At 39.9% G+C, this 25,467-nt stretch overlaps 1 protein-coding gene across 4 annotated transcripts; it reads left to right on the top strand.

Annotated features, from left to right (window-relative positions):
* Nucleotides 1-1,529: 1,529 nt before the first annotated feature.
* On the top strand, nt 1,530-25,052 carry glyr1 (glyoxylate reductase 1 homolog (Arabidopsis)). Of its 4 annotated transcripts, XM_052049676.1 has the most exons (17): nt 1,530-1,651; nt 3,230-3,266; nt 3,344-3,423; nt 3,504-3,642; nt 5,000-5,110; nt 11,249-11,326; nt 16,637-16,690; nt 16,880-16,930; nt 17,023-17,096; nt 18,183-18,282; nt 19,060-19,170; nt 19,253-19,354; nt 19,468-19,630; nt 20,519-20,698; nt 20,817-20,941; nt 22,794-22,874; nt 23,035-25,052. In XM_052049676.1, the coding sequence occupies exons 1-16, from the start codon at nt 1,614-1,616 to the stop codon at nt 22,866-22,868; spliced, it is 1,518 nt and encodes a 505-aa protein (XP_051905636.1). In that variant the 5' UTR covers nt 1,530-1,613; the 3' UTR covers nt 22,869-22,874; nt 23,035-25,052. The 4 variants fall into 4 exon arrangements, with proteins under 4 accessions (XP_051905636.1, XP_051905635.1, XP_051905637.1 ...); XM_052049675.1 differs by having other exon boundaries at nt 22,794-25,052; XM_052049677.1 differs by lacking the exon at nt 11,249-11,326 and having other exon boundaries at nt 22,794-25,052.
* The last annotated feature ends 415 nt before the right edge of the window (nt 25,053-25,467 follow it).

Raw genomic sequence — 25,467 nt, 5'->3', positions numbered from 1 at the left:
TTCGGGCAGAACGTGACAATTATGTGTAAAATGAAGTACTAATGCAGAAAATAGACATCATATCAAATATTTATTATTTATATGGCTTTATTTATATTCTTCTGAACATACTCAACATGGAGTGCTACAAAAATAAAAACAAAGTATGAAGACCCATCTCAAAACAAGGTCGTCAAAAAGTTCCAATCTCTGAATGTGTATATTTATAAGCTTTTAACTATTTACAGTAAAACAGCATAAGTAAGCTTTGAACACCACACAACAAATTATAAATTAAAATTTGTAAAACAAAAAGAAAAAAGTAGCATCCAGGTAAAGGTTTTAGCTTGTCTTTCGCGAAGATTGGCATGAAGAAAAACCAAGTGCCTCAGCTTTGAGGGGTTGATCCTGTTTCTCCTCTCTGTTAATATTTGCCCTATTTTGGAGAAGATTCTCTCTGATGGGGACAGATGTTGAGACAAAACACAGCCAACACAAAATGGATGAAAATCCCTTGCAATCATTTTACCCAGTTCCTCGTCAATTGTGTTCTGTTTTGCTGGTTTTATAGCTTTTTGCATAAAGTGGCTCATAGAGCACTGGGTTGTACATCTAGGCAGTTGTGACATTGCAGCAGCAGCAACAGTTGCAGACACACTAGCACCTTCATTAATAACTGGTTCCCTTGCTTGTCTTTTCTCTTCAAATTGTACTGATGGGTGGACATTTCTGATGTGCCTGTGCAGGTTATTTGTGGTCTATGGGATATTTTAACCTTGCACAGTCTACACGCTGCCTTTGAACTATCAATTAAATGGAAATGAGTCCATATTTCACTGCGTTTCCTATCCATTTTCTCTCCTTTCCACTTTCCACCGTGTTTTTTTTCACTAACTAGCTCTCTCGTCTCCTCGTCTGTCTTGTTCGCGTGCTGCTCAGTGTGCTGCTGTGTGTGTGTGTCTCTTCTCTAACCCCTCCCTCTCTAAACTGCAGCGCGCGCGCGCGTGTGTGTGTGTGCGTGTGCGTGTGCGCAAAACCCTCCCTTTCCGGCTCCCAATGAGGTGGGAGTCGGCTCCCATCGTTCACTTCAAACCGGCGAACGACACATCACTATTTGACATCGTAGGCTCAAAGAATGATTTGTGGCAGACGCATGGTCAGTCTAAAACACATCATCTTCTGGCATCCAAAACGCTACAGCTAATCTTAAAAATAAAGTTTTCCTCATGAACTGATGTAGCAGTTCAGTTTCTTTTTTTTATTCATTGCATATCGTTACTAAAGCTGTGCAACACACGATGGCATTGAGTGTGAGTACTTTAACCACCTTTGGTTAAGCTAAGGAAACCATTATGCCATTTATCCTATCATTTAAAGTTTTGCATTTATTCTATCGATTGCTACAGATAATGTTTACGATTAGATTTTCTCACATTGCGAGAGAACGTTGTATTTTTTAATCAACCGTCTATTTTGTACACGTGACTCCGTCCACGGAAAACGAGTGAAGGGCGTCTCAGCCAATGGTGTACACTGTGTGGACACGAAAGGCGGGGCTTCGCTTCCTGATTAGTGGGCGTGTGAAGTGTTGTCTTTTTCTCTCGTTCGTTGCGACGTTTTATTCGAGTTACAAGATGGCGACGGTGCATCTGAGAATCGGCGATCTCGTGTGGTGAGGTATCCATTAAATGTTAAAACATGCCAGTTTTACTCGTACTTTTCATTCATTAATGTTGTTTTATCTAGTGTATAAAAACGCGATCAAGCAGTAACTACGTGTAAATCCCTCAAGTGTTAGCCAGTTGGTTCGTTGATGGGTAACCCAAACAAATTGTTAGGCAAGCTGACTCAACATTCGTTGCTAGCTCCATGCTAACGTTAGCGGAAAAACAAGCAGATGTTCTGATAATTGAGTCCTCTCAGTTGATGAAATATAGCTTTATGGATACTATTCTGAACACGCAATTGACTGCCACGCGCTCTATCCATTCAAGTTTATATACGTGTTGTATAATTTCCTACTCTGACGACGGGTTTTAGTAGCGCAGTTGCTTCAGCGGAAATCTAGATTAGCACGGGGGCGTTAACTGAAAAGTTTTTTTTAAATCCGTTGACTTGGTCGGGCCGGAACATTAGACATTTTGCTGGTGTTTACAATAGTTTGTGACTAATATGTTATTGAAGTGTCTATATCTTTGAAGCTGCTCTTAATGCGGGCCTAAAGGCACTTGTTTGCGTTTCTCCTCGTGAATGATCCACCACTGTTACAGACTTGAACGGTGTTGAACGGTGAAACAGCGAACAAAAGGGACATAAAGCACAGAACATTTTTCACCAAAGAGCCGTGTTGTTACAAAATGTTAACCCTTCATACAATTTCCAACATGGAGTGTTGTTTTTGAATGTTTTCTTCTGGAAAATGCTCCACTGACGCAGAAAAACATGGGGTTGACATTAGGCTATTCGGATGTTTTACAAGAACTGTTCAATAGAAATGTTCGTAATGTTGTTATTCTTCAAACGTGTGAGGATGCTACTGTAAAAAACAAAACGGAAAAACAACCAGAACCCTTTCCTAATAAGATAAGATATCCTTTATTCGTCCCACAATGGGGAAATTTACAGCCTCCAGCAGCAAGAATGTATGTAGAAAGAAGGAGAAAGAGAAAAAAAAATGTATCATGGGTTATTCAATAACATGCACATTCCATTGAGTGTGCGTTAACAAGCACTTAAAACATATTTTGTATTTATATTCACCTTGTTGATTCAGGAATTATGTTATTAAGATATCCTTTATTTGTCCCGCAATGGAGAAATTACAGTCAGAATTCAGACAGGAAAACACTGGGTAGGGAGAGGGGGGGGAAAACACGCTCAAACTATCCTCTTCTGAGGATAATTTAAGTCCAGGATAAAAAAGACAAGAGCACATAAATAAGCTTATGGCAGTTACTACAAGTCACAAGACATAACATGTAATAAGGGGGGGGGGGAATTGGAAGGGGGGAAGACCGCGACGCTGCATGTCGGACCAGCTGCACGGACCACCTTGCGCTCCGCAGATCGTACCACGTCACGGGGGAAAAGAGTTTCTGACCTGCATTTGATACTTTAACAAAGTATCAATGTTTATGTTGATCCGTCTAGCATCCTATTTCAGTACTAGAATTGTGGAAATATTTTTTTTCTACTTTCTACTTGCTGTACATGAGTAATAAGCATTGCCTAATACTCGTTTAAATTCCAGGGGGAAACTTGGCCGCTATCCACCATGGCCAGGAAAGGTAAGTAATAAAGATGAGAACAAATAATAAATGTCGCTTTTGGTCTTCAAAACACTTCTATTTTATTTTCAATTTAGATTGTTAGTCCGCCCAAGGATCTGAAAAAGCCAAGGGGAAAAAAATGCCATTTTGTGAAATTCTTTGGAACTGAAGACCAGTAAGTAAACATTGGTACATGTTCCGCCCGAGTTCACGATTATGTCTTCAACAACTAAAAATGATTACATTTCTCTTCAGTGCTTGGATCAAAGTGGAGCAACTGAAGCCCTATCATCCTCACAAAGAGGAGATGATCAAAATAAATAAGGGCAAGCGCTTCCAGCAGGCTGTTGATGCAGTGGAAGACTTCCTTAAAAAATTGAAGGGGAAAGAACAGGTGAGGGTCTTGTCTGATAAGACTTACAAAAACTGACAAATGATCATCATTTCATTTCAAAACATCAGTTTAAGTTTGTTTCTAATCAATCCAAAGTTAATGTAGCTCTCTTTTGAGACCATGGTTCTCTGGCCGGGGAAGCAGCAAACCTCCTCTATATGGCACGAGACCGCTCATTCAATTGAATAGGACTCGGATGAGCAGTGCAAGCACTCACAATTTTTTTTAACCCCAAAATCTCAATGTTTCATCAATTAGTACATATGAAATTGCAAATATGGTTCACCGTTGTGGTAGAACACAATCATGTCTGTACAATAATACCTTGTTTTTCATGGTTAATTGGTACTGGACCCTCCCGCAAAAAGTGAAAAACCATGAAGTAAGATTTGCCCTCCTAGGAATTCGTGTTGTTTTTGGCAGCAATTTCAGATTTGGTCTTCGTCTTTCGGGCAAAAATATGCTTATTAGTTTTAGTCACATTTTAGTCATTCCTATTCATGATAGTTTTAGTCGACAAATACTCAAAATGTTTTAGTCCGTTTTAGTTCAAAATAGACTTGGATGATTTCCACCCAATAGCAAAGACTTTGACCTACTAAGAATTATTAAACACAGATAAAGTAGTCGCAGCGGAATCAATGTTCATTACTACAAAATAAGCCAAGAACCAAAACACTTTCTTTGGCAATTGTTGTGGGTTTATTTCTGTGAATCAAGCTGCTCAGTGTGATGAACATACACATGCCCAAAATATGAGCTATGGATGAGGAATGCTGAAAAGTATGAAACAAATATGAGACTTAAAGCAAAATAAAGAAACAAAATAAAGGCAACAATGTTTTTACAACATGTACGAGAGGGGACTCCTATCTTAGTGCAGTTATGGTGTAAACTTTATTTAATCCTCAGAGCTGACAGTGTGGATGATTTTACACCCCGATTCCATTACTGCAGCTCAGAATAAGAATAGTTACTTATTTATAGTGGAAAAAAAACCTGAAGCCACAAGACTTGAAGCGTGAAGTGGCGAGGGATCACTGTATTATGTTACTTTATATATTGTGTTTTTGTCACTTGGCCGCTGTGTGACTTTGGCTCTCTCGTCTAAAACCAGGAAATGGATGTGTTCCATTGTAACAGCTTGTCCCTGATAAATATAATGGAAAAGTGGCCACTTGGGGACAAGCAAGGCCATCTTGGTGTGGAACTAGGCTAATGGAAAAGCACCATATGAGTAGTCATGGTTGTTTTTAGACATCTCATATGGTTCGCACTGCTACACTTAAAAAAAAAATCATTTTGGTTCTTGCTGTACACAATTTATAATGTGCTAAAGTACAATTTCTCTATCAAGAACTCTGAAGGTAAAGGAGACTCCAAAGGAAAGAAGACTCCTAAAAAACCACTAAAAATACTGGATGAGGACGATGAGGATCTCAGTGCCTTGAGGGACCCCTCTGAGAAGGTCAGTAAGACACAACAGAACAGGACAAGAAAGGCCTTCAGTCCATTATTCATAGAGGAGCCATGCTGAGTTTTACACCACAAATACACTCACACCTCTGCAACAGGCCAGTTCCTTCGAATATGAAATGAAACTGCTTGCCAGAACATCAATGTGACGGCTCCCTTGAGAAATAAGAAACCGAAATATAATGTACTGTCTGTCGTACGTGAAACAAAATGTCACCCCCTTTGATTTGTTGGTTATTGGTAGGCCTCCTGTTTCGGGCCCTGATTTACTAAAATCCCAAATAGCAGGATCTGAACTGCATTGACACGTTAACAGATTATGCATACTGTTGCTGGCTGCGTTGTGCCTAAAATAAATAAAAGGGTGCACAAGCAAAAACGATGTAAGCTTCATTGCACACGCAAACAGATGCAGAAGCTGATTGGCTAGCCCATGTGCTTCCAGACTTCTGCTTAATGACCATAATTGCGAGAAGTGCCTATTCACTGTGGGAGGAATTATGCAAATAGATTAATTTAGCGCAAACAATGTTTAGGTTGTATCCTATCTGCTGCCTGAAGACATCTGTCATGCCCGTGACCCTCGTGAGGATAAGTGCTTTTGAATAGACAGAATTATTTCAAATCCAACACGAATTACACTGGCTCATTTTGCATCTTTAAAAAGTATGGCAAATTGGTTTAGGGTCAGTTTGATGCACACCTCTAAAATAACAAATTTGGTCAAATCACCTTTTATGATGTTATCAATACTGTAATTATATTCATGGGGGTGGGTTAACAAAAAACAAGTGTGAAAAAACATTGAAGAAAAACTAAAAACAAAATCCACAAATATGTGGGTGCTGAACTGTGAATATGCAGGATTTTGCTGTAATTGTGAATTTTAGTTGATGCCATGGGCTGCAAAACTGAACAAAAAACAGTGGATAAGAGTACTTTATTAGTGTACTGTGAAGGTTGTACCCCATCTTGTCACTATGGTGATGGTTTTGTACTTTATCTCCCAGCAACTTCAGTCCCTAGTTAAAGGGGAAATAACCCCCCAAAAGTTTTACTTGCAAAGATGTATTCTATCTGTAACTACTAATCTAAACGAGGCATCCTGATTAATACTGCATTTGTGGACTAGGAACCCTGGAGAATCACAGGGTCAAATTTGACCCCTATAAATTCTTCTACTCATATGCTACCCTTAAATTAAACTTTAAAATTAAAGTGTCAAATTTGGCCCTAATCCTAAATAATGATTAATGCATTAAATATTTGAATAAACATATTTTGGTGTTCAGTGAACATATAACATTTAAAGTAAAATTCATCATTTTTCAAAGAAGAAAAGGGTTCTCCAGGGTTAAGCAGCAAAACCCACCCATTTTTTTTATCCCTCTCAAGGGGTTACCATTTTGACACTAAAAGTTGGTGAAGCCTCGGCTAATGATCAGTCACGTCTCAGCTTGTAAATGTCACATGACCAAACCCAGAAAACGGGTGAGCTGTATTTGGTTGTCACCTGAGTCGCGAGCAACTGTGGTGTCATTTTCAGTTAACAGCAAGTCGTAAAATGGCGGCCTCCTGAGATTGATAAAATTTGGTTGATTTTGCTCTTTAATTCAGATTTCACATATTAATCAAAATACTCTGTTTAGACTAGTGGGCGTGCATAAAACGAAAGTTTTACCCGCCTTTCAGACCTAATATTTAAAGACGCAAACTCAGCCAACACAACTCATCTCAGCTTTTATGAATCACGTTGCATGCGCTACAATAATCTATTCGGATATTCGTCCTACATCACGAAAACCTCGCTGCACTTTGTAGACCTAAACCTCATTGTGCCCTGTTTGTAGATCGGTGTGTACATTGTTTTGCATTTAAAAAACAAAGTGGTTGACATACTTTACGATCCGCATGCTTGGTTTTTGTAATATAAAAGCAATGAGAGCAAGATAAATCATTTCAAAAATGTTTTCACCATTAATGTGACCTGTAACATCTACAAAGTAAATGAGAAAACACCCCATCTTTTTCATCAGCACACACCTGCACCATTTAAAAGCGCCTCTGTTTAACCCCAAATAAAGTTGAGATATTCTAATAGAAGCCCCGTCCTGACTTATATTTAACATATTTTAGCATAACCCATACAGAGCTTCTACAGCATCAGAGGGATCTCATTGTTCAAAGGTTTCAGTCAGGAAAAGAGTACCAAAGAATTTCCCAAGCTTTAAATGTACCATGAACCACAGTGAAGGCAGTAATGATCATGGTATGTATGTCTGTGCTATAGGTGTGAGTGTCAAGACTGAAGTATTATCTGTAAAAGATATGATTTGCAGAATCAACTGGAAATCTGATAAAGACGCGGGGATCATTTGTTCTGGTCTGATGAAACCAAGGTTAAACTTTCTGGCCGTAATTTCAAACAATATATTTGGTGTAAACACAGCACTGTTTATAACCTAAATAACTACAGTTGTCATGGAAACCTGATTGATCATGCCTTGGCAATGGCAGCATGATCATGCTTTGCGGCTATTTTTCTTCAGCAGGAAATGAGCCATAGTCATGTACTGTTTCAAATACCCGTCAATGTAAGCACAAAACCTTCAGGCTTTTGCCATGAAGCTAAGAAGACTGACTTCATCTTCAGGATGACATTGAAACGAGACGTATATTGTCACATTGTGTGCCTCAATAATAGATCGCAAATGGACTGTACTGTTACAAAACACCAATGAATAAAACGCCAAAAGATTGGACTTTTTGAGTTTTGTGGGTCATAGGTCATATTAAAGGTTGAAAGGGGTTTGAAAGGATTCATCTTTTTTTTAAACATGACAAAATCCTGCCATTTGAAAAGGGGTGTGTATACTTTTTATCTCCACCAAGTAGTTCCAACCGTTGGAACTCGGTGAGGGAATGACAAGAGATAAGACCAGAACAGCGCTAGTTTTTGCAACAAATGGAGATTCCTTTTGGCTACAAACCTATAATTTTTCGTGTTTTTTTTTTCTACCCCCGGGCCTTGTGTTCATACCGTTTTCTTAATTCGGTGTAATATTCATTTGTAAGCAGTTTCTATTAGTTTTGGCTAATGATGACTGGCTTTTTAGGTGCAACATGCCAAAGGAACTAAAATAGGACATGACCGTCACTCACACAGATTTTATTAAAGCATATTTTAGTGAACTTTAATGGAAGTGTCCGCTTCCCTTCAAGAAAATGCACACCATTTATGTGATGCTTTCCCAGCGAGTCCCGGCACCTCTTTGCAGTGTGGCGTAAGGTTTATTTTCGTGATCATGAGCTATGACTAGTTTCTTATTTATTTCTTTTTTTAGCAAGACCAGTAATTGGTCTCTGACACAAAAACACAGACTTGTTGCTGGGAAAATTACTGTGTAGTTTCAACCAAACATTTGTTCTCAGCTACAGTCGTTGGAAAAACTTGTTGACCGTAGATGTAAATTAAGGCAAGTTGTTAGCTGCCTGACCTTTTTAGGTGTGGCAGTTTGTCTGGGTGATTATAGAATTTCTAATTATTATTTTGGATGAATATTGAAATCACGACGAAGAAAAATACGATTGTTCGATTTCAAATATTCGTAATTTGTCCATACAAAACTCTACTTAAAATATAACTTGAACAACCCAAAAATATATTAGCAACAAGTAAAATAATAAGAGTAGAAAAAGAACATTACTATTGAACTTAATGTAACTTGCATTTCGCTGATAAGGAAGAATATATTGCTGTTGCCTCTCTTTATTTATGAAAGTGTTTAGCTGGATGTCCGTCATGTGAAAGAATAACACTCCAGGAACTCGATGCGCTCGCAATGTTTTTTTTAAACATTATGACTTGTATTTAAATATGCGATAACTGTAATTGTTTTTTTTTGTTTATCGTATTTTCACGACTATTCGACGCACCGTACGGTTGGGCGCAGTCTCATTAATGGGTGACATTTCTGTATTTTACACATACACAGGCCGCACTGTACTAATGGGCGCAGTTTTACAGTGGTAAAACATACGCTTAAACATACGGCATGCATGCATGCTAACACGTTCGCTAACACGTTAGCTTGAAGCATACACTGAAGCTCGAAGCTAAAACACGTTTTTAAAAAGGCAACAAAAGCAGAACTGAGTTCGGGTGTATTTTATTTACAAGGTACTCACGTTTTTTGCTCAATCATCACTCAGAAAGCCATCAAAGTCGTCATCTTCTGTGTCCGAATTTATCAATTGTGCAAGTATCGGTAATCCATCCAAACCGCCGGGTTCCCTCTCGTTGTCAGAGTCACTCTCGTCGTCATGTGGCTCCACAGAAATGATGCCGGCTTTGCCAAAAGCTCAAACAACTGTACTAGCAGATACGTTCGTCCAAGCAGCCACAATCCATTCACAGATTGTGGCGTAACTAGTCCGGCGCTGCGTGAAGCTGTGTTCGCCATCGATCATTCATTTTTCCCATGCCGCTCGCAACTTCGGTTGATGCCGATGTCCAGCGGTTGGAGTTCTTTAGTCAAGCCTCCGGGAATGACGGCAAGCTCGGAGTTCATTTGCTTGACTTTGTTTTTCACCGCTGGTGTGAGATGGGCACGCATGGAGTCGCAAATCAAGGGTGACGGCGAGGCATGGAAAAAGCCATCCGGTCTCTTAACATACACCTCACTTAGCCACTCTCTCATCTTCTCCTCGTCCATCCAGCCCTTTTGGTTTGCTTTCACGATGACGCCGGCTGGAAACTTTTCTTTCGGCAGCGTCTTTCGCTTGAAAATCACCATAGGTGGCAGTTTCTGTCCAACCAAGAACGCCCACCCTTCACTCATTGCCGGACCGACCCCCTGCGTGCCTGTCCTCACTCACGTCCACCTCTCTTCATATATTTACATATATGTGCACGGACGCGCTTCACTGATTGGCCGACCTCTTCTCCGCATGCGTGCGTGTCGTCACTCACGTACACATTTTCTCTCCCTCCATAATTTACATATAAGTGCACGGACGCGCTTCACCGATTGGCCGACCTCTTCTCCGCATGCGTGCGTGTCGTCACTCACGTACACATTTTCTCTCTCTCCATAATTTACATATAAGTGCACGGACGCGCTTCACTGATTGGTCGACCTCACTTCCGCCTTTTCTCTATATAAACAGCGTGTCGGGTCTCAGCCAGATTTTGGAACTCAGCTCATATAAAAGACGCTCCGCATTATAAGGCGTCCTGTCCATTTTGGAGAAAATTTTAGACTTTTTATGGCGCCTTATAGTCGTGAAAATACGGTAGTTTTACAGTAAACTCTGGGGTATCATTACACATCTTGAAGCACGCTCAGAGAGGGCACAATAGAATCCACGTCACATAGTTGCTGCAAGTAACGCCGCGTTCAGGGTGTGTTCACGGCGCAGAAACTGTTCAGCACATTATTCATTTTTCATTTTTTCAAATGGGTTTTTATTATAATGGGTGGGCAAAATCGACATCACGATTACATTTTGATGTACAGTATTTTCCCGTATTATAAATCACTCTGGAGTGTAAAATCGCACCAGCCATAAATTGCATAAAGAAGAAAAAACTGATATGGCGCACTGGAGTATAAATTTGAAAGGCAATCTAAAATAACAAGAAAGTAGAGAACGGGCTGAATAAGGTGTACAATATGCTCATGTTACATGACGCATAAAACGAATTGAGAATGTGCCTGGTATGTTCACATAACATATTAAGAGTTATTCTGAGATAGGATATCATAAAGAACATGCTAACAAGTTTACCAAACCATCAGTGTCACTCCAAATCACCAAATCCAATGAAATCTTCATCCACTTTTAAACAACTCGGCCAACTCCTGAGGTAAAAGATGAGGCACTTCCTCTTCTACGCTGCTTACGTCAGACTCAGCCCATTTATCAACACAGGTCCAGAACACCTTCTTGTGGTTTAATGTGAAAATATGAATGTGGATTTATGTTCATGTTTTGGTTTGTGTCCATCACACTGGAGGTAATTTGAAGAAATCGCCTGATTTTGACATCTGAAATGGGTACCCCCTGGAAATCTCAAATTCACCCTCTGTTTTAAAGGTGAATGTGTGTCTCTTTCCTCCTTTTAAAGGACTTAACTGACTCTGACCCTGAGCCGTCCACTATTGAGAGGCTGGGGGCTGCACCTGGATTCAAATGGGAAAGCAGTGTAGGTGAACCCTTCCCACCAAGTTTGCCTTGCCTTGCCCTTCTTCTACTGCAACGTAACCCTTGGCTTTAATGAACCGCTATGCAGACCTTTTCCTTCTGACCTTTTGGTGCTTGCACTTGACCCCTCATTCTGTTTGGTTCCCCTTTTGGTTTTGACACATAGCGTGTCACGGTTTTACAATGGCCAATTTGTTTCAGTTGAGCGAAAAAATATTTAACCGAGCCACCAAGTATTTCATATAATTAAAGCATGGGTTGTAGCTCCGCTCTAGGGCTGTGGTTCTCAACTGTTGTCACCCTGGATCCCACGTTCTCCTGTTGTCACTCAGTCTAGAACGATACGGAAAATGTATTGTTAAAAAATTGCCTTTGAAAATATGTTCACATTTTAAATATGCAGGCAAATAGTAAAGTCCTAAGTACAGTAAATTCAGTATTTGTATGAAAAAATGTGAAACAATTGAAAATCTGTCAATCTGTTGTAAACCAAGCAACCTCTCCTTTTTGTTTTTGTAAACTAACTCCCTGTGACCCACCATTGATGAATCCGCAACCAGCTTTTCGGTCTCGACCCACCAGTTGAGAATCACTACTCTTGAATTTAGTTGAACCTAGAACTTGGCTTCAGCAGTTTATGGCCATGGATAGGTACACAATTGAAAAGATTCCACCATTTGCCCGACAAAATTGACATAAAATGCACCATGCGATGTGTAGCCGCATTTGAGAATTCACTCCAGAACCTTTAAAAAATACGTAAATAAAAGATAATCAAGAGTTTTGTTTTTAAGTAATTTTTGTTGGTGTTGATCTTAATTTCATTATTTAAAGCATGGGCTTTTCAGTGTATACCTGTTTTTTTAGCTGGGTAACCATTTTTTCCCCTCCTATCTGATGTTCTCGTATAGAAAGGTTTATTAGCTGCTGAACCCTCAGATTAGCTTCAGCTAAAGTTAAAGGAGCCCCTTCATCCTCAAAATGAGTGGACTGTAGTGGAATTCCCCCTAAAACCACTTTATTTATTACCGTTACGATTGGCTTTCATTCAAGCTATTGCCAAACAGCTGTTTTTTTTTGTTTTGTTTCCTCTACCTGAAAGTGAAGTGTCCTTTTTGATTAGGAATGAATGGAAAATTGCTCACACACAATGGCCAAAAGTCCATTTCAAAGGATGTTTCGGTGACACAAGCATGTGCCAGCGACCAGCTGATTTGAGCCAAGGTGTTGCTTATGACATGGGGAAATGAAGCCCACTGCTAAAAGTAAATAGTTTGCATAGCAGCCAAGGGCTGCCTCTCCTTTGGCTGTGATGTGTTCTCATCACTCGGAATGAGCCGGGGAGGTCATATTTAGGTCACGGTCACACTGCAGGGCATTGTGGGTTTTATTGTAAAATCTCATCTTTTTATGTAGTTGTTCTTCTTACAAAAAGAAATTCAACTTCAAATGTGAATGGAATGCGTTAGTGAAGTGACGAGCACGCATGCAAAACATGGCGCGACACACATGCACACTAAATACGTCGTTTGTGGCATGGTGTTTACGGAGGTAAACGTGGTTGCTACTGTGTATAAGTCCCAGTTTTGTTACAGCTGTGGCACAAGTATTTTGTGCTTGAACAGACTGCATGCGTTGGTACAGTGATCCCTTGCTCTAAGGCGGTTCAGTTTCCACGGCTCGGCTGTTTCACAGATTTTTTTTTCCAATGCAGTTTTTTTTAATGCTTTTAAACAGTGTTCTGCATCCTGATTGGCTAAGGCACTGACCGACGTGAACAGTCTCCGCACCTTGTCTCTGTACACCTTGCCAAATTTACCTTTGCAAATTTTTGTTCTTTGGTTTCATTGTATCAGTGACAGATGCTGGTCTGTCAAGGAGGGGAAGCTCAATTTCGGCCTATATCATAAAACGTGTCCGTTTATTTATACGTGAATTCTACTCTGCGTTCCTTAAAAAATAAAAGACACGGTTGCCTTCACTATAAGATCGGTGATTGGCTCGTTTTGCTGTCAATCAGAAAGAGACGGATCATCCAATCATCATGCAGAAAAGCCGAGCTTCCTGGCCAGTCGATAAACGCCCACTGTCCATAGACTCCCGGAGACGCTGAGCGTCCAATGGGCTGGTCAAAGCCAGCATTTATCTAAAGACTCGTCTCGTTTCAATACATTGGACAACCTACACTGAACTGTCTGGACGCTGAGCGTCCAGACAGTTTAAAGCACAGTGAAGCTGCGGGAATGAATGAGAAGATAGTCGTGTCGTAAACAGTAATAAGAAGCTGATTCGAACCAAAAGTTGATCGCGTTGTAGTGCATATTTAGTCAATGACATGTCCACACTATTATACATACACACATATTTGATCACGTACTTTTTGACATTTTAGGGGAAGCTAACCTTCCCTTGCAGTCTTAGAGCAACCACCTCTGCATTGTATACATAGTTCAGTATTGTATAATAACTGTAAAAAATAAAGCTGACTATCGAGTATCAAGTACAACTTTATTGTCAAATGTAATGTATGTGATTTGAAATTTCGTCCCTCTCACATTTTTTCGCTTTTTTTAATTTTTAATTTTTTAAAATAAATGAAATTCGTAAAGTAGGATTTATCACTGGTTCTTTTTGGACCCTAACCGCCGCGATAAAGGAGGGATTACTGTATAGCGTTTGTGTGTGGATATTTATTTGAGGGTCAAGCCCTCCCGTAATCCATAATGCAAATGTCAGATGGGTTTTCCATTGAATGGCAAGGGTCAGCATTAAAACGGCAATGTAGCTATAAGAGAATGTGTGTTGTATTTAAATTAACAATATGTCATTATTTATGTTGTGTGTTTAGTTTGAAAGGAAGCTGCAACTGGGGTTTGTATCGTATTGGCCCGAATATAAGACGGCCCTGATTATAAGACGACCCCCTCTTTTTGAAGACTCAAGTTTGAACACAAAATTAATTTTTATACAGAAAATAATTACAGTACATCTGAAACAAACAATATATTAGAGAGAAAAAGCATGTTATTTTGCCTCAATCAAATCTTAATATATGAACATTTAAATATGTAAACTAAAGTGCAATCACATTTGTAAATGAATGGCTTCTGTTTTTTGAAATGTAGATTACATCATAACTTCTCCTCAGCTGCCGGTTAACCTGGCCGATCTTTGACACTTTTCTCCAGATTGTCTCTACGTTTCTCCATTTTCTGTTATCTCTTCTATGATTTTCTTCTCTTTTCTTTCTTACCGCTATTTTTTATTTTTCCTCTTTGTGCTACCGCTATTTTTATTCTTCGTGACAGGGCTTCAAGTTCAGCATTCGCTTCAATATCTGGCGCCGTCTAGCGTCGTGAATGGGTATAATGTCTAGACCCCGAATATAAGACGACCCCCACTTTTTCATTCTTATTTCAATGCAAAAATCACCATCTTATATTCGGGCCAATACGGTATAACCTTCTTAATGCATGCTCAGGGAAGGCAGAAGAACACAAGTTCCACGCTGTAAGCAACGCGGTACATTCACAGCACAGGAACTCGAATACACATCCCACGCTATTTAGCGCATGAATAAACTTTCTTCGATTCGGAATGTTTTTATGTTCGTGAGAGGTCATTTAGATTTGCCCAGCCCTATTCTCGGATTACTGCGATTGACTGGCGACTGATTCAGGGTGTCCCCCGCCTACTGCCCGAAGACAGCTGGGATAGCCTCCAGCACCCCCTGCGACCCTAGTGTTGGTTCAAGCGGTTCGGAAAATGGATGGATGGATATTCTCGGATTATTGCCTCACCGAAGTCTGTTCTTCCCCCTTGCTTTAATATTTACCGTCCTTCTCAACTCAACTGTATAGAGCACTTTCAGACAGCCATCACTGCATACAAAGTGCTGTACATGGAGCACCGAACATATACAACAGTAAAGCAACAAATTGGTAACAAAAACGGTAGAAAGTACCGAGGCGTCGGGCAGGTGTGTAGGGGCGGATGAGCTCAGAGAGGTAAAGTGGCGCGAGGTCATTTAGAGATTTGAAGACAAATAATAGGATCTTGAAAATAACTCTAAAATGTATAGGGAGCCAATGAAGGGATGCCAGAGTAGGAGTTATGTGCTCCCTCTTACGAGTAGCAGTCAAGAGGCGAGCAGCGGCATTCTGGACCAGCTCGAGGCGCTTAATGGAGGATTGGCTCACTCCAAAGTAAAGGGCATTGCAGTAGTCAAGCCTGGATGTGACGAAGGCATGAATTACTGTCTCAAAGTGTTAATGAGAGAGGAGAGGTTTTACTTTGGCCAGCTGTCTAAGGTGAAAGAAGCTGGATTTAACAACGGCACCAATTTGCCGGTCAAATTTGAAGTCACTGTCCAGTTTAAGACCCAAGTTTGAGACTGTTGACTTAAGATAAGGGAACAGGGGGGCCTTGAAATGGATTACTCGCTTGTAACTTGTTAGGAACACGTTCAAGTGGTCATAGCTTGAGGAAAAGGACTTGAACCAAGATTTTAAGTCTGACTATATTAGAAAGGTCGACAAACCTGGTAAGTCAGTTAAAATTATATATAATATAGTATTCCGGAATTTTTGGGAAAGTGCACTTTCATGTCTACAAACTTGCCAATGCCAGCACCTTCCAGCTTCTGTCAATAAATACATACACAGTAAAATAAAATGTCACTCTTCAGCCTCCACTTAAGCACACAAACACAAAGTGACTTGCAATTTAAACTCCGTCGGTTTTTAAAGCATTTAACTAACCCAACTGAAGTTTTCTAGTTTCTGCGCACCATTGCTCAGAAAGTGAAACAAAAATTTGTCTCCCCAAAATATCATTGAATTTCTTTTTCCCCTTAAATTTTGTGAATCCTCTGTATACTAGTTGCTGTTTGACTTTTCTGTGAATTTCTCAGTAATATTCAATGCATTGTGGTATTGTCACGAACACTTTCAAATCTTGGTTTGGGCCCTCCTGTGTGGGGTTTTCTCGTTCTCCTTGTAATTTATGGGATTTCTCCAGGTACTCTGGCTTCATCCCGCATTGCAAAAACAAGCATGCTGAGTTAATTATAGACTGTTAAGTTTACCTAGCTCTCAGTATAAAATCTTCCTACGATGTGACCCAAATGAGGACACGCGATAAATAAAATGGGTGGATATTTAAGTTGCATTCTGCACGATCAACAAAACGGCAATTCCTAATGAAACGGCACAAAAGAGCAATTATTACCCTGATTATGTTGCATTGTGCTGAGTGCATTCTGTACAGTTCGAAGAGCACACATTCCAACTGAACCCTTGTTCTGTTGCAGCCTGTGAAGGATGACCCACATTTTCATCACTTCTTACTTAGCCAGTCTGAGAAGGTAAAGATTTACACTGTGTTTACATTTTCTTTTCAATTGACACATCTAGCTCTTGAGAAACAAAATGTAGATTGTAGCCACACTTTTTTTCTTAACTCATTCAAACGGTTCCATCGTGCATCGCAAAATGGGAAGCTCGGCTTTGTCAAATATGTAACTCTTAATACATACGCTCATTTATTCTCTCAGCCTGCCTCGTCCATGGAACCGATAAGCAAGCGCCTAAAAATTATTGAAGAGGTATTTCAAAATCATATGTATATATTTATTCCTTTTGAAATACCTTTTCCATCACTCTAAAAATGAGAGCTATATGGCTTTTGATTTTACAGGATACAGCATCAACATCCATTCAAGCGGCAGACAGCACAGCCATTAATGGCAGCGTCACACCAACAGATAAAAGGTATTAAAAAACACACTGCAGTGTTTGGTGATTTGCCAAATTTCATTGACAAAATAGCTTAGATTTTTCTATTGTAATCAGATTTATAAATTTATAATTTTTTCAAATGAAGCTCTGCTTGAGAAGTGGTACAGAAAATGGAAGGAGGCATATTTAAAACTGAAAGTAAAACTAGAAATTACAATTACCTCGGAATTGTATGTGATTGATTATATTGATAGATTTTGTCAACAAGCTAAAAAGCCAAAGAGGAATGTTTAGAGCATGGTTGAATTTTTTAGATTATGAAGGACAAATGTATGACGATATGCCACCCTTGGGGCTTTTAATTCAGAGATACGACACCGAAAGCAACACTGATGCCAATAAATCCTCTCCGCTTTCTTACTCCTCTATATTTTCAGTGTGGTATCTTAAAGTTGTACACAAAACCAGATATTTTAAATGACAAAGATCAGGGGGATAAGATTGCATGAGCTCCACACTGGGATGTTGTGGGGAAAAGGGTCTGTATTTAGCAACATTCGTAATAACTCAGCCATCTCAAACAGAGCTCCTTTTGTGATTGAAATGGCATATTTTAAGGTATGAAATTTCATTTCAATTTAATAGTGTCTCCAACTGTCACTTTTATCAATATTGCTCAAAGAAACCCAAACCCCGGATAAGCGGTAGATGATGGATGGATGAAACCCAAACAACAATGTGTATGCACATGGAGGTTTTTCAGCAGCTTTGAAAACAATTCAGCTTTGCTTATTCCAAAAAGGAAAAAAAGCATCGATCTAACAAGCTGGTTCTCTTTATACTCCAATTTACCTTATCAGAATAAGCTGGTTGTTTTTACACATTAAAACATCAATGTAAGCAAACAATTTTGACAATGTGCTTCATATATCAGAACAATATTCAACATTCTCTTTTGTGGAACCCTAAAAAATATTTACAAGTCTTAAAATTAAATGTCATGATATAAAATTATCAGAAGAAATTCACCCCTGTTGCCTCAAAGTTTGAACCTGTCACTACTTGCAAACATCTATTCCATGTTCACGTTTGACCAGTTTTCTTCTCTTTTACTCTCAGGATAGGATTCCTTGGTCTGGGGCTGATGGGTAGCGGCATCGTATCCAACCTGTTGAAAATGGGTCATGTTGTCACAGTCTGGAACCGTACAGCAGAAAAGGTACAGAACAAAGCCTTCATCACTCATGCATACAGGACATTCCAGAAAGGTTCCTGGTGTCACAAAATACTGTGCATTTCAAAACCAAACCACAAACGGCTCATCTACACAAAGTTCCTGTGATGTAGGCTCCTTCGTTCAGTGCACGAGCAGAAGCAAGAGTTGTGGCTGATTCATCATGACACTTAGTCCTCTCACAATGCAATGGGCATCTTGCAGTTCCTGACTAAGGAAAACAGACCAGAGCAACGCCCCTATTTTCCCGCCATGGTTCAGTGATGCGTTTTCAGCTTTCCCATGCCCAAGGGTGTCATTGAAAGTAACCTGTTTAGACATGAACGACATCAAAGGGGTGGCCATGACGTCAGAGATGTGCAGGATGCTGAAAGAATCATTCTGAGAGTATATGCAGGCGTGGCAGAGAAGGCTGTGATCATGCGTTAGACCCCAAGGTGATTACTTAAAATGGGAAAATTTGTGGTTTCAATTAGAAAGTACTTTGTGACACCATTTCTGGAACCATATCTGTGTGGACTGTTAATTCACCTAATATGGAATTGGATAGAACCAATACATGTCCATACACAGTGTTCACTGAATTAACGGCTCACTACACAGCGTAAGGTAAAGACCAAAATATATTTCTGTTATGCTGAACATAGAAACATGAGTATCTCCATGCTCTTGAATTGACCTTTTGTTCACCTAATGAATGTTAAAACTTAAAATTTAGCCAGTGAAGCATTTTAGAACTTTCTTTTTTTTTGGGTGTTCCAGTGTGACCTTTTCATCCAAGAAGGTGCCAGGTTGGGTCGAACTCCTGCAGAAGTGGCTTCAATGTGTGACATCACATTCTCATGTGTGTCTGACCCAAAAGCTGCCAGAGATGTGAGTTGAACTACAATGATCTTCCGTAATCATGGTGATCTTGGTTTTGCTGATAGAACCATCTTTGTGTGTTTTGATCCAGTTGGTTTTGGGTCCCAGTGGAGTGCTGCAAGGAATCAGGCCGGGCAAGTGCTATGTCGAGATGAGTACAGTTGACCCAGAGACCATTACCAAACTCTCACAGGTGCTTCAACTCTTGGTGTTGATATACTTACAGTGTATCTTGCTTTACAACCCCACTATCCCAAACGTTGACAACATTGTTGCATCTAATTGTTGTACACATTGTTATATCAGGTGATCACATCACGGGGTGGACGTTTCCTGGAGGCTCCAGTGGCCGGAAGCCAGCAGCTCTCTAATGACGGGATGTTGGTCATCTTGGCAGCCGGTGACCGAACGGTTTATGAGGACTGCAGCAGCTGCTTTCAGGCCATGGGCAAGACTTCCTTCTTCTTGGGTATGTAGGGTGTAACGACGCCAGACATCTTCTGTTTCTGTATTTTTTCATCAATTTTACTGTTAAAACTGAATACTGTAAAATGCAATCTGTGGTGCTCATCAATATGTAAACATTTATTTTAATTTCATACACAAGCTGCCCTGTTTATAAGCTGCACAAATCACTCGTACAAGTATGAGAACAAAAAATAACTGCCCAACTGAATAAAGTAGCAACGGAAAACACAGCTTGTGCCACAACCAAATAAGCACACTAATAGCGTCCATAAACTTGGGATAGTTATATTTTTTAAGTCATTCTGCTGAGTACTTCCACTGAATTCAAGTGGTTACAAAGTTGGAGGGAGAAAAACCAATGCCCAAAGACGCTCTCCGACTTCAGTCTCGCGTTCAGCCATTTGCTCTCTGTGTTGACCCAATCTTTGAAAGCTGTATCGTATTTCAAGGCATCTGCGCTTTTTGCCTTTGTCTTCTAGCAGCAAGAAAGTTTGACGCTGCTGCATCCATGGTTTGAATAAATATTCGTACACTTCATACGTGCAGTGGGCTGTTTGCATGCCTTCCAATTTGAAGGCTGCATGGCAGGCATTACGTAACATTTGTGGGATGACTATTTTGTGCCCCTGAGAGCAGATCTCAATGTCAATTTGAATGATTCATTGTCTTTAGTTTTAAATTTAAAATCTGATGAATTGAAACCTTAAAGTGAACCTCATAAAAAATTGTGAGCACTGAATGAGATTTTGGTGATTTAGATAGAAGCTAAGAATTTGACAATAGTGTGGCGCACCAAGGAATGACAACCATCTGCAAATAAGCCGCATTATTTTTTTGGAGTGGTGTATGTGTGGTTTCTAAAATGTTTTGTTTAATTATTCCTTAAAAGGCGAAGCAGGAAATGCAGCAAGGATGATGCTCATCCTCAACATGGTGCAGGGCAGCTTCATGGCCACCATTGCAGAAGGACTCACTCTGGCGCAGGCTACTGGCCAATCACAACAGACCTTCTTGGACATCCTATGCCAGGGCCAGATGGCAAGCACCTTTGTGGATCAGAAATGCCAAAGTAAGCAAAGTGCATGATGGTTCGTAAACGATGAGATGTCTCTGTACATTACACTTCACGTTCCAACAATATCCGAGGATCTCATTATTTGGCTCATTTTTCTTGTTGCCTTATTTAGATATCCTACAAGGCAACTTTAAGCCAGACTACTATTTGAAGCACATTCAGAAGGATTTAAGGCTAGCCATCTCCATGGGTGATATGGCCAACCATCCAACTCCAATGGCTGCAGCTGCCAATGAGGTACTTTTTACTTTAGGTGGTGTGCGTTTTGATGCATGGAGTTCTCTCTGCTGCATTCGTTTTTTTCTATTCTGCCTTGGAAAAATAAGTAATTAATACATGGACGAAATAAATTGCTGTTTACCGTAATTGAACAGTAAACATTACCTAACTGTGACCCAGTCAGTGTATATCGCAATTAAAATTAAATTAATTTTCTTGTGCCGTGGTTACACTGCCAATCGGTTAGAGTGGTGAGAACAGGTATTTGATACACTGATGCTTGTTGAAGTTTTCCCACTTACAAAGCAGGTAGAGGTCTGTAATTTGTATCAAAGGTACTCTTCAACTATGGGGACATAATCTTAAAAAAAATCTAGATAATCACAGTCAATGATTTTGAAATAATTAAATTACATTTTATTGGAGGACATATGTATTTGATCGCCTATCAACCATTAAGAATTGGGGATCCCACAGACCTAGGAGTTCTTCTTTAGGAAGCCCTCCTGTTTTTCACTCATTACTTGTATTAACTTCATCTGTATGAACTCTTTCACTGTATAAAAGACACCTGTCCAGACAGTCAATCAAACAAACACCAACTTCTCCACAATGGCCAAGACCAGAGAGCTGTGCAAGAACATTAGGGATAAAATGATAGAACTCCAAAAGGTTGGGATGGTCTACAGGTCCACAGGGAAGCAGCTTGGTATGAAGGCAACAGCTGTTGGCGAAATAATCAGAAAATGGAAGAAGTTCAAGACGACGGTCAATCTTCCTCTGTCTCCCATGCAAGATCTCACCTCGTGGGGCATGAATGGTCCTGAGGACGGTACGTGGCTCCATAGGAAGCATCTCAAGGTCCAAGAGTGGCGTAGCCTGTCTCCACAGCTGAATCCAAGAGAAAATCTTTGGAGAGAGCTGAAAGTCTGTGTTGCCCAGCGACAGCCCAGAAACCTGAACGCTCTGGAAAAGATCTGTCTGGACGGGTGGGCTAAAATCCCTCCTTCAGTGTCTGTCAACCTGGTGAAGCATTCTAGAAAACTTTTGATCTCTGTAATTTCAAACAAAGGTTTCTGTAGCAAATGTTAAGCACTGTTTGTCTGATGTATCAAATACTTATGTCCTGCGGTAAAATGCACACAAATTTTTAAAAAATCGACTGTGATTTTCTGGATTTTTGTTTTAGATTCTGTCCCTCATAAGAGTACCTTTTGATACAAATTACAAACCTCTACCTGCTTTATAAGTGGGCAAACCGAAAAAATCAGCAGCGTATCAAGTACTTCCCACTGTACATGTGTATTGTAATAAAGCGGAGAGCGGCACAGCCGCCCTACTTAGCGATGTATAGCTGACCCAAAATTCGATCCTAACACAAGGCCATGATGATAGCGAGGCACTCTAAATACTGTGATATTGTGAACACCCTGGGATTCCCTAATTGTTACATGAAAATATACATTCCTTAAACTAGGTGTACCACCAGGGAGTTTGAATGATGTTTTTCCTGTGGGTAAATGTCTTTGTTTCATGTTCTTGTATTGTCAATGAAATATGTATTCTAAACGTATGCCTTTCATTTCATGGAACAGTTAAGGGAAATACTGTATATTGCTTTCAGGGTAGAAAATAACCTGTTAGAATGGAAAATGTTGGCCAATGTCCACAGCTGCTTCTGAAAACAATTGACACAAGCCTGTGTCATCATTTAACGATTGACTTTCTACAATGGGTTGCAAGGCAAGGGAAGCGTTAAAAGAGATGAGTCATAGTGTGTGGGTCTTCTTTTCAGAGAGGTACTCTAAAATGGTTCCTCTTGTGTGTTCTGACCTTTGCTTAGAAAGCTCGTCTTTTGTTTTCGCTACAGGTGTACAAGAGGGCCAAGGCACTGGACCAGTCAGACAATGACATTTCTGCAGTCTACAGAGCCTACATTCATTAGATTGAGGTGTGACTTCCTGTCTGGACCACAGTCTTTAATCCTTCATTATTTCCCCTATTGATGTAACAAGTTTTATATTTTTAATTCTAGTTTTATTTCATGCTTTTTTTTTTGCCTGCTTGGTTATATGCCGACAACTGATGGGATTGCAATTTCTTCATTATAGGGAACATTGAACATTGCACTGACCTGAAGGGAAGATGTGTGTTTAGTGCCCTAAACAAGGTTGTACTACTGCAAGTGGAGGCCGCTTATCAGACCTCTGAAATTAGACTCGTGGTGAAAGTAATATAGGTTGTGTGTGAAGGTGCGATTGAGGTGTCCAGAACCACAGAAGAGCAGGTTGTCCAGTCCCAGCCCACATGGCTTGCTGTCAGGTTTTGACTGCATCACCCCCAAGTATTCTTATGTCCAAGTGAGTTAATTTAAGTTTGTCTGTGAATCTACTCTTTATTAAGTGTCTACAATTCTAAGAGGAAAACTGGGAGAACATTGCCTTAAAATAGTACACCCTCAACTCTTTCATTGGATTTATTTATTTGTGAGGTCCTCATTGGAGTTTGTAATGCATTATTTCTGTATTTGACGAAGACAATGGAGGCTTATTGGATGTCCTGGCTACAGTAAGGCTGACAGCCTTAAAACACAGTCAGAATTTGGCATCATCAAGTTTTGAGATTTTCATCGTTTGATTCATTTTTTAGTTTGGAATTCTCATGCTTTTATTTTATACATATAAATTATCCTGGAGTGAGGGGAATCCGCTTTTGAGTTATATTTTAATTGAGATGGGCCCCAATGTTTCAGGATTTCTTGTTTCTGGTTGTTAGGGGGGGGGGGATATGATCTATGTTCTGCTAGGGAACATTGAACCATGCCTCATTAAAAAAAAAGTTTTTATGTGACAGAGTTGTTTCACTGACTGAAAGCTGTAGAATAAATATGATATTCTTAGCAGCAACTTTTTGTTTTTGTTCAGTCACTGGCACCCTACTTAGAGCAAATAACTTGCCGACGCTCATCAGTTTGATATATTTTGTTATTTTGCAGATCTGGACCTAGAAACAGATGCTTAGGTCATGGATAAATCTATTGTTGTGGTTACTGCTATTGATGGGGGGTGAGGCTGTGCTAAAAATGTTACACATATAATTATGACAGGAAGACTTGATCGGCTTAAATATTATGTACAGTAGCATGCATACCAACACACGCCATGCTCAGTTGCGTAATGCCCCGTTTAGTTTTGTTGTTTTTAAGCAAAAGTATGACTGCATTTAACTAGGCAGTGAATGCTTGCGAACGTAACGCAATTTGGGTTTTTGTCAGGGATTCTAAAAGGTTGCAAACCATTTATCTTGTCTGTAAGAAAATTTGAACGTTTAACATGTTCACAAGCATTTGCCAATTGAGGTGTATGGGGGAAGTCAACTCAAAGATGTTCTTAACAATAATACGTTGCATGTAGCCCAACTAATCTGTAACACTGTATTCTGATCAGCATTACGTGAGTGAGACATGACTTTAGCATCAAAATCCAGCCATTTTTATCCATCTCGGGGCTCAGCTTGCGAATGTCACATGACCAAACTCAGAAAACAGGCGAGCCGCGATTGGTCGTTAACCTAGCCCGAGCAACTGTGATGTCATCTTCGGCGGCAGCAAGTGGCGATCCATCCGCGCCCCCCTGAGATGGATCAAGACGGGTAGCTTTTGCATATCCCACAAATGCAGTATTAATCAGAGTACCGTGTTTAGTCTAATGGGGTTGCATAAAATACGTAATTTTGGGGTGTTGATTTCCCCTTGAAGCCCATCATAAGTTGGCAAACCGTATCAAGTTCAGTATCTTTTCAATCTGGATGATTCTACGTTTGTAATACACGCACACACACACACAGTTGGAGGATGTTTTAGAAGCCAGGTGTAAATAGCACCATGAGTTTGTTGGATATCTTCAGTTACTGGCATAAACTCTTTTGACTCTTCTGAGCAACTAAGTCTTGTCCTAATACTGTAGAAGTGTAAATTGATATGTAATCAAATCACATGCCCAAAATGTGGAGATTGTTTTAAGGATGACGGCAACCTATGGTAATTTGGGGGATATTTATGATTCGAACATGTGGAATTTCAAGACTTTTGTGCTGTTTAATAAATCCTCTCCTCATTTCTGACATCAAAGTATTGTTTTGTGTGTGTGTTTTTGGTGTTCCTTGTATTTCCTCAAATAGTGGATTTTTACACCATTTGAATAGATAGCTCTTATTAACCCTTTCAGGGACAGCGGCACGGTGCTTGCACGTTGGCGTACAATAACCCTCTAAAATGTGAGTCACCAAAACATCATAATTTATCTTTGCAAAATAGTGCATCTTCATGGCAACAGCATGCAATGACTTTTCATCTCAAAAACCTTGGATGAAACAAACAAAATAGAAGGCTATCTGTAAATTTTCTAGGATGAGTTTATTGAAATATGACCTCTATAAAAGGCCCACTTCCCAAGTACAGTAAAAATAGCAGAATTCCTGTTCAAAAGGCTTGAAAAGACTTATTTGTAGGTCTGTTCCATATGGCTCCCAATTTGTGTATCTAG

The sequence above is a fragment of the Hippocampus zosterae genome, chromosome 17, assembly GCF_025434085.1.
Source record: "Hippocampus zosterae strain Florida chromosome 17, ASM2543408v3, whole genome shotgun sequence".
Classification (NCBI taxonomy): domain Eukaryota; kingdom Metazoa; phylum Chordata; class Actinopteri; order Syngnathiformes; family Syngnathidae; genus Hippocampus; species Hippocampus zosterae.
The sequence above is the reverse complement of the archived record's forward strand: the minus strand, read 5'-3'. Positions and strand labels throughout refer to the sequence as shown.

Coding starts and splice junctions, on each gene's coding strand:
- glyr1 (XM_052049676.1), top strand. CDS start 1,614: ATGGCGACGGTGCATCTGAGAATCGGCGATCTCGTGTG. Junction 3,424..3,503: donor TTCTTTGGAACTGAAGACCA/GTAAGTAAACAT, acceptor ATTTCTCTTCAG/TGCTTGGATCAAAGTGGAGC. Junction 3,643..4,999: donor AATTGAAGGGGAAAGAACAG/GTGAGGGTCTTG, acceptor TTCTCTATCAAG/AACTCTGAAGGTAAAGGAGA.